This window comes from Juglans regia, chromosome 3 (genome assembly GCF_001411555.2).
Source record: "Juglans regia cultivar Chandler chromosome 3, Walnut 2.0, whole genome shotgun sequence".
Classification (NCBI taxonomy): domain Eukaryota; kingdom Viridiplantae; phylum Streptophyta; class Magnoliopsida; order Fagales; family Juglandaceae; genus Juglans; species Juglans regia.
This window is the reverse complement of record NC_049903.1, coordinates 27,766,037-27,775,407: the sequence shown is the minus strand read 5'-3', so window position 1 is coordinate 27,775,407 and position 9,371 is coordinate 27,766,037. Positions and strand designations below refer to the sequence as shown.

The following is a 9,371-nucleotide window of genomic DNA, read 5'->3' as shown; positions in this document are numbered from 1 at the left end:
AACCACTCAAGGTGATATGAAAAATGGAGCCTGCCTGAGAGGCATACTGTGCAGTTGTTAGTGTAGATTAGTGGTGGTGGTGGTTGTGTAGAATAAAAGTTAGCAGAAAAATGGATCAGAGCAACATCTTGAATTCTGACTCGGACTTATTTTTATACTCAATTAGAAATCAGAAACAACAAATCTAGAAAATAGTTCAGAAATTATAACTATCTCAAGTCAATTCAGAAATTACTGGTATAGGGTCGTGCCAACAAAACAAAAGTCTGAATTTGAAGTCAAATTCTCAAAGAATTTAAAACAAAGGCTAGCCTAAAAACGACTCTTCTAGCTAGTGATCACCCTTAACGCCTAGACAAACATGAAAACAATGCAAAGATAATTTATCCAAAAAGTTGGTAGGAAGGGTCTAATGTCAAAGAAAATCGCATAAAGAGAAATCCCACTGACCAAGAGTTCGCTTGATTTTCGCATGAGTGAACATAGATACAAGACTTCCACTATGAATTTAGCCAAATCTTCGCACTATGGATTTAGTCAAATCTTCGCTGGACACACCGCTCAAAATTTGGACGAGCATGACTAGTCCAAAAAGTTTGCTTGAGATGTCACTCGATACACAACGATCCTCGGTCAAGCAAACACCCATGTTTCTAGTTTTTTTTTTTTTTTTTTTTAAATAACCTGTTTCTAGTTATTTACAAGTATTACTAGGTTTAGACTTCTTTTGTATGATAAGTACATGTAATAAGTGTCTTCTGCTTTGGATGACCATTATTATTAGAGTAATCTTTAAGATTTATGGAAGAGTTGCTTTGATTTGGTGAAGCAGATATGCATTTTATCTATTCTGCCCACCCATCCCCCTTTTTAGTTTTAGATTTATGTTTGAAATTTCAGGATTTTTAATCCAATTTGAGTGGGCTTACTTCATCCTTCAGAATAAAACAGATCCTGCAATAGAAAACTAATGCCGATTCAATAATAGATGGCGCCACATCAATATGGTGTAAAAAGTGGAATAAGATCTTTAACTGGACAGAAGAAACAAGAGAAATTATACAAACAATCCAATTTCGAATTAACCAACCTCCAAAAAGTCCCCATCAGACATACAAAGGTTGACACTGGTGATCTTAATCTGTCACGGCAAAACAAAGCTTAGCCTCATCCCAAGGGCCATTGATCTCAAACTTGTATTCTTGAAGTCGTATAAGCCAATAAGGACATACCAGAGTCACAAAAACCAATAAACCCAACAGTAGCACAAAAAGTAGCCGGTGGAGTGTATAAACAAAAGCCAAGGTCACGGCCATCAAACTGAAAGCAAAGCAAAGATGCAAGCGGAAGGAGTACTTTTTGATACAGTAAGTGATCAGTGGAGCAAAAAGAAATACTTGTAAGGAGAATAGCATGATTGCAAAAACATGTATACTTGACGGAAGGCGAGAAGCAATGAAAACCGAGGCCACTATCGAGGCATTTAAAGAAATGCAACTGGTCAATGTTGGATTATTCAGAGCCCCAGGAGCCCTAACAGTTGATCCTGAGTAGTCGTGAAGGAATAGATGAAGTATGAGGAGTGGAACAGTTACTGCCCAGATGGAATCTGAGCTAATGGATCTTGTTAGAGTTTGGTAGATGGGAGCCAAAACGTATAATCCAGTTGTGAAAAAGAAAACGTTAAGTAAATAATGCAAGAGAAGATTGAGTGAAAGCATTTCTTCGGTTAAAAGGAGAAGTAGAAAACCTGATCCAAGAAGACTGACATCAAGATACAAAAGGGAAGTTTCATCAAGAGTTGATCTTAGAGTGTAGGTCCAAACCAAGCCCACAAGGGCAACAATGCATAGATATTCAGAGATGGAAACCGAGTCTTGCATCACTTTTAGCATGTCCCGTTTCACAACATTGGCATTCATGACTATATCTTCAAGAAAAGATTCATCAGTGTGATTGTCATCAAAACCAGGCTGCATCCCTCCATATGCTACTTTTCTCCATTTGGATCGAGTTGGAGATGAGTTTTCAGCAATGCCGTTATCCATTTCTATCTACTCGTTCAATTGCAAACCTATTTCCTTGAGCTCAATTTTGTCAGCAAGAATATATCATTCTAGGTTACATAAATCCTGTTCTCACAGACTGCGATCTTGCAATATGCAGCAGACCTACAGAAGAAGTACATAATTATATATGTTGCTGCTCTCACAGAAGGTCTACCCTTTTGGGATACAAATCATATATATTTGTGTGTGTAAAGGTGATACTTAATAAATGAATTCAATGCATAACTGAAAAATAAAAGAGACACTTCTTCACTTAAATCAGCAGCTTGGCTTCTTGTATTTCAATTCTTCCCAGAAGCATTGCTTGCAAAATAAGCGTACATGAAGACATTTTTGTGAAAGAAAAGATTCAAAATGACATGGTTGGAACCAGTGAAACCATAATCTCTAGAATGAAATCCTTTATAACGAGCATGAGCGCATGCCCATCTCTGTTGCCACAGCCAAATTAGTACGCCCCATTTTGATTCTCATTGAAACATATTTTATCTAAGAAAAATTCATCTACAAGGGTTGCATTTGCACAAACGAACGCATCAAAACCAAAATTAATCACAAAATCGAAATTCATCCCAAATTCTAAATCCAATCACAATTAAAATCAAAGATCAATCTCAAAATCAAACAACAGTGTTCATTATTCATAAAAAAAATCCAAATAATTTCAGTGGACCAGATGAATTTCACCTTGTAGATGGAGGGCGGCAGACGGGAAGATGTGGCTGTACTGTAAACAGAGAGACACAGAGAGAGAGAGAGAGAGAGAGAGAGAGAGAGAGAGAGAGAATGTGCTTACAGTGGAGTGGTGGACGGTGGCTGGACCGTTGGGTGCGTGGCGAGCTGCGGAGGAGCTGTTGCCGGCTGGGCGAGTTTGGCTGGAATTAGAGTGTCCTTTTTTGCTGAATGTTACTGCCGAGGAGAAGAGTTAGAAATGGGGGGATTTGTAACCGATCGTCATGCTCTTTCTTTTTTCTGTTTGATTAACTTTGATTTTCGGCAAAGCTTGGAGCTTGAAAGAGGATCTAGGGTTCTAAGCATTAGCATTGAATTATGCAAATGCAAATGTAAAATTTGCATAATATGACATGAGTTTGCATTTGGCTATTCCACTCAAAACTAATTCCCATATTGGATTATCCATCTATTAGCCAAAATAATAATAAAATATTATTAATTTAATATTTTTATTATTTTTTTACCTAATTTATTTTTATCACATTTTACAATTCTACAGTTCATATCCTAATTAATAATCAAATTATTTCATCTAATTGCACCAATTCAAGCAAAACATACGACCTTCAGAATCTAAGCTCCGAGGCCCTGGGTTTTGGTAGGGACGTTAACCGAAACAGAGAACATATCAGCCTCTGCAACATGTTTCTCCACATCAGTAGAGAAGAAGAGGTTCTTTCCTCTGGCACTGCTTAAGTAGATTTTAGTTTAAATTAGAAATATATGATATAATTGAAAGTGAAATTGAGTAATACTGAGAGAGAGGGAGCAATTTTTCTGTCTCCAATGTGGAGATGACCATAAAAGTTACAGATCCAGAGTTTTCAAGTAGAAGCACATGAATAGGTAATATGTAAATGAATTGCAAGCAGTTGTCTCATCTAACACAGCTCAAAGATGACATAAAGGAAGTTCAAATATCAAATTCACACCAAAAACAAGACAAACAGGAACATATCTGCCCATAAACAAACTCATACACCCACCATAACAAAAACCCGAAAAATCGCAACCAAGACAAAAGAAACACAGTATTATAAATCTCTCAAAGCAGAAATCCAAATCCAGCACAACCCACGATAATCAACCAAAAATATGTAAATTGGAATGCCTAAATATTCACAAAATTTATAACATTCTTGTACAAACCAGATGATATTGCTAAAAGGGTCTACTGATCATTGAACCAACAGAATCATCAAATACACTCGAAGCTACAAGAACACTTGATAATTACATGGGTTCTTGCTTATCATTTCAACAATAACACATTATAAGTAAATACAATATTTGTTCCTAATGTCTCCAGGTATATGCATTTGGTGCATTACCGGTTTAGAACCAATCGTCCCAAGAATAACTCCATAAACACTGTTGAGCAATATGTTACCATGCAATGTTTGTATTCCATCAAGTTAAACAATATCTGCTGTAAATCTTTTATCCAATTCAAAATCCATGAAACAAAACATCTACTATAAAAATATAACAATTTCTTACTACCCTAGCATTAGACCTCTCTGCAGTGAGAAAAGAAGAAAGAATGGAAAGGGGGAAAAACTACAGCCTCATAGCACTCTTCTAATTGCAAGGAATAAACACACATCGGGAATCTAGAATCTCCAAAATTCTAGGGTAACTACAGGTTAGGCTTCTTAACAATTTAGTAAGCTACGATAAAATAAAGGTAATCCAGGGGTGGTAAATTATGGACTTTTAGAACTATACTGTGCAGTTTCCTAGAAACCTAGAGAATCCAGAAAACACATCAGCAAAGATCATCAAATCCGAGCAATATCAGATTCATCACCCAAAGAAGAAACTCCATAACAACACCGCGACTAGAGCACAAATAGATATGAAAACAACATGTTCAACATTCTGATTATTAACATCATCAAAATGTATGGTTTTGGGAGAAACATTAGGGGAAATACTATCTGTAAAGAGGGGGATTTTTTCTTAGATTCTTCCAAAGCACGAAGAAATTAGGTAAAAAATATTCTCAGGAAATCATCACCATTTATTGTAATGAGCTACCTCGTCGTCGTTGGGGAAGAATCCCATAATTCGACCCGCCGAATTCTGGTACGCGTACATGAACCCTCCCATCAGCCCAATCAAACCTCCGGTCACCATCGACGGTCCCCTAATCCCCGGCTTAATCCCTAGTTAGCAAAAAATTAACAAAATTAATTCCATTTCGTGCACAAGCTATCAATTTGAATCGATAGAGAGAGAGAGAGAGAGAGAGAGAGAGAGACCGGAGAGGTAGCCGACGGTGACAGAGACGCCAGTGATGGTTGTGAAGCGGAGGTAGTCAAGGAAGTTGAAGTTTCCGACTACTTTGGTGAAGGGAGGGTTCCGATGTATGCAAGAAGAATCAAAATTCCAGGGTTTCTTTTTCTCAAGAAACCAAAAGAAAAAGAAATCAATCACAAAACCAAGGAATTCGATTTGAAATAAAACGTAGAAAGCTCTGAGAACATAGTCGAGATTGATAGTACCTGAAACCGCGGCGAGAATGGACATATTTTAAGCTGCAGAAGCCTTAGGAGACGAAAGGAAGAAAGCTAGGAGACGAACGGAAGAAAGGAACGAGGGACTTTATGCTACAGACACTCGGAGACGAAAGAAAGTGATTTTAATTGGACATGAGATATGAAAGAAACCTAGCAGAAAGGAAGAAAGAAACGAGGGAGAAATGGAGGGGAAATTCCGCGGGAGAGAAACGATTTGGGGAGAATTTGTTTGTTTTTAGAAAATATTTATCTCATATTACCTAATTATTATAATTTTTTTAATTTTTAATATAAAATAACATAAAAAATTTAATTTTTTTAAATTTTAAAATAAAAATAATATTAAAAAATATATTTTAATAATATTTTATTTAATTTTTTAATTTTAATTTTATTTCATCCCTAAAAATAAACGAATGAATCCTGAGAATCGAGAGAGTGAAAATATTTTGGACGGTACTATTATGCTGCTTGCACATTACCATTATAAATGATCGCGTGACGTGGCATGCTACCAGACATAATATTAATTAAAAAAATATAGATAAAAGTGGCTGAATGAAATCAATCGAGCGAGTCAGAATCCTCGTGGGTGCATTGCCCTCCAATCGCCGTCCTGTTGCCGCCACGTCTTCTTCTCGTCCTGAAAATGCTCACCATTTTCCTGAAAGATTGATGTTCAATGGAATCTTATCAGAACTTGGTTCATGCATGCACTTGTCAAAATCCAACCAGGTTGTATGTTTGCTAGTTGTTTGCTCTTGATTTTGGAATATTTAAATAAAATTATTTAGGATCCAAACTACTCATTGTTCTGTGTTAAACGGAGCCTTAAAAAAGGAGGGAATCTTCTTTTGGTTGTCAAAAAACATTGCATTATGTGATGAGATTGAACAAAAGGTTTATTTTAGCTTCATTTTTTTTCTAATATTTTTAAATATAGATAAAGATGGACAGATTTAAGAGAATAATATCCGCAATGATATAAAATAAAAGCGAACATATTTGATACTATATGTATATGAGGTCAAATCTCGCATTGACCAAAAATAGTGGTTTTAGATATGAAAATAAATAATCAGTGAAATGAGAAGAGAATACAAACCAGCATGTATGTGGAGTTCTGTCTATGCTCGACTGTCGGTGAGGTGGATGGATTTTTGCTCAACTGTCGGTAATTGATGCACTGGTTTTTTTCGGTGAAGGACCAAATCGACTGCTTTACACCCAGTAGATTGATCCACTGAATCGACTGTTAAAATTCTATTTTTTGGTGAGGTAAATGCTGCTGCTAAAATCTCCGGTAAGTGTTGCAGATGAATCTTGTAACACCTTCCTCATCCCCTTTCCTCCTGCTTTTTCTTTTATCTTCAGCTTTCCCAAATTTTGTCGCCCTTTTAACCCATACCAAGGTATACTTGATATCAGTTTTCCAAAACTGCTTTCATAACTAGAATTAGTTCAGTTCCTGAACTAATTGAACTAGGGCCAGAAATTATTGCTCTTAGCCATGATCCAAGCTGAGTGGCACCTATATCTCCAATTAAATCAGAGTTGTTGTATTTGGCAGCACAACCACTTGAACCATGCATAATAATCCCACAATTAAAACAGAATCTTGGTAACCTTTCATATTTAAATTGTACAAACCTTTTTTGACCTAGTAATTCCACTACTTTCCATCTTACTAATGGTTTCATCAGGTCTATTTCAATTACAATCCTTAACCATTTTTCCCAGCAATCTTCATTGTAATCTGCATCCACCTGAAGTACAGTGCCTATAGTGGATCCAATTATGTTTCCTACCTCTTTGTTCATGCATCCTAACGGTAGATTAATTAATTGGACCCATAGATTGGTGTGAGTAAACTGGAGTTCAGTAGGAGGGGTGAATCCCTCAAACCTCTTTAAACAAATTAAATTCATATCAAACATCCAAGGTTATCCCTCTCATTTCTTGCTTAGTTCAACTTCTGATAGGAATTCAAATATATAGAGGTTCTCTCATACTTCAATAATTTTCATATCATCATAGAATTTCCAAACTTTGGACATGGTGTTTTTAAAAGTCTCTCTGCTTATCTTTTAATCTACTATTAGTTTACCCACTAGACATAATTTACCTCTTTCCATAGTGAGTTCAGTGTATTTCAATAATTACGACTTCATCTTTTTCTTCCTTTGCTAATGATAATTTGTTCCATACATTTGCTAATGCATCTGCCATCTTCCTCTGAATTTTGCCAACTTTCTTTTTGTTTAAGTTCTAACTTATCTGCTGAGAATTGCTATCCACCTCTTGCCATTGACAAACTAGCTTGCGATAGTGAATGATACTTTTCGACCTCGCTAGAAACCTTTAGACTCGTGAGGAAATCTCATTCTAGTCACTAGAGCATGTTTGAGGGGTGAGATGAGAATTTTGTATTTTGTTTAAGAGTTTAAAATATTGTATTTTAATATTATTATTGTTTTGAGATTTGAAAAAAATTAAATTGTTTATTATATTTTGTATGAAGATTTAAAAAATATGTAATGATAAAATAATTTTATATCTCATCCCACCCCCAAACCTGCCGTAACAATCATTTCTTAAATTTTAAGAAAAAAAATTAAAAATAAAATAAAATATACGAATATAAGTTGAGGGACAAAATCACGGATTTGTTCAACATTTTCCTTAACATCAAATACGAGAGAGAGAGAGAGAGAGAGAGAGCGTGTTGGACGCGGTTTGGCTGCGGACCCTACAACTACACGGGAGGGAGCGACCTCTGACTTCTTCGCTATTTTTACCTTTTCCAGTTTTCGATTCTTTCCTCTCTCTCTCTCTCTCGCTCTCTCCTCTCTCTGCGTGAGTCGGTTCGGGTGCCAGATCCAATGGCGGACAACAACAACAACAATGTTAATTACGAGGAATCGAGCCCTCTCTTGAGCAAGCAAGTCGTCGAAGGAGTAGAAGATGATGCAAAGAAAGCCAGCAAGCCAATTGACGCTAAGGACGAAAAGGTCACAGTCTCGCCCGCGGCGAAAGCTCCGGCTCCGGTACCCGGAAATTTCGGTGGTCACGGCTGGACCGCGAACGGGTTGCCGTTGGGACACGGGAGCGTGGTGGGCGAGCCCATGGGCCGGACCCAGTGGAACTCGAGCATCTTTGCTTGTTTAGGTCGCAACGACGAGTTCTGTAGCAGTGATCTTGAAGTTTGTAAGTCATTTGTTATTTAAAAGTCGATTTTTTTATTAGCTTACCATCGAGATTTGGGTCATTCTGTGCAATCAGCTGGCTTTTTGTTCTGTTTTTAATTTTGCATTGGATTTGGGATTTTCTTTTTTGTTGCGTTTTGGTGCTTGACCGATACCTTTAAACATTTGATATAGTAGATGAGAATGACAAAAGTTCTCTAAGCAAACATGGAGATCTTTGACTCCACACCTGCAAATAAGTGTAATAGCATTTTTTGTTTTTATTATTTTGAAAAGAATTACGTGAAGAGTTGAATATTTCTTGATGAATTTGCCCATGAATTCACAAATGGTGATGAATGAAAAAGTTTGCAATCTTGTTAATTATACATTAATTGAAGCTACACTGGTTGTTAGAATTTGTGGTTAAGATATAACTCGTGCATAAGGTGAGTTTGATTGTTGCAGGACAATCTTGAACCCATTTAAACTAATTGAATAGAGGACCGGGTTTCAATTAATTTTTTGATGCTTTTGGAATGCAACACTTCTGGATCAGGACGTTTCTTTGCATATTGTGTTTTTCAAGTACCACTTGTGCTCCATATTTTCAGTTTTTGTTCTAAATGTCACGACATCTGACCAGGTCTTCTTGGAAGTGTGGCTCCTTGTGTGCTGTATGGTGGCAATGTGGAGAGGCTTGGATCTAGTCCTGGGACTTTTGGAAATCATTGCTTGAGTTACTCTGGCCTATATTTGATTGGAAATTCCATTTTTGGTGGAAACTTCCTCGCACCATGGTTTTCATACACAAGCCGTACTGCCATTCGCCGGATGTTCAACTTAGAGGCAAGTTTTTG

At 36.7% G+C, this 9,371-nt stretch overlaps 2 protein-coding genes across 7 annotated transcripts in view; one reads left to right on the top strand and one right to left on the bottom strand.

The window, feature by feature from the left end:
* Positions 1–828: 828 nt before the first annotated feature.
* On the bottom strand, positions 829–5,547 carry LOC109011231 (phosphatidylinositol N-acetylglucosaminyltransferase subunit C-like). 6 transcript variants are annotated; one of them, XM_035688223.1, is made up of 5 exons: positions 5,312–5,547; positions 5,069–5,210; positions 4,825–4,972; positions 2,866–2,978; positions 1,004–2,171 (listed from the first exon to the last, which is right to left on the bottom strand). In XM_035688223.1, the coding sequence occupies exon 5, from the start codon at positions 2,046–2,048 to the stop codon at positions 1,137–1,139; it is 912 nt and encodes a 303-aa protein (XP_035544116.1). In that variant the 5' UTR covers positions 2,049–2,171; positions 2,866–2,978; positions 4,825–4,972; positions 5,069–5,210; positions 5,312–5,547; the 3' UTR covers positions 1,004–1,136. The 6 variants fall into 6 exon arrangements, with proteins under 6 accessions (XP_035544115.1, XP_035544116.1, XP_035544112.1 ...); XM_035688219.1 differs by having other exon boundaries at positions 2,866–3,492; positions 4,845–4,972; XM_035688220.1 differs by having other exon boundaries at positions 4,845–4,972.
* A 2,454-nt stretch (positions 5,548–8,001) lies between these two features.
* The window catches only part of LOC118348028 (cell number regulator 8-like), a 1,798-nt gene continuing 428 nt past the window's right edge, over positions 8,002–9,371 (top strand). Inside the window, exons 1-2 of the mRNA XM_035688753.1 lie at positions 8,002–8,533; positions 9,158–9,367. Coding sequence (XP_035544646.1) covers positions 8,209–8,533; positions 9,158–9,367 — 535 coding nt within the window. The 5' untranslated portion in view covers positions 8,002–8,208. The remainder of the gene's footprint in view (positions 8,534–9,157; positions 9,368–9,371) is intronic.

Excerpts from the sequence above, each read along its gene's own strand:
- LOC109011231 (XM_035688223.1), bottom strand. The coding sequence starts at position 2,048 with ATGGATAACGGCATTGCTGAAAACTCATCTCCAACTCGATCCAAATGG.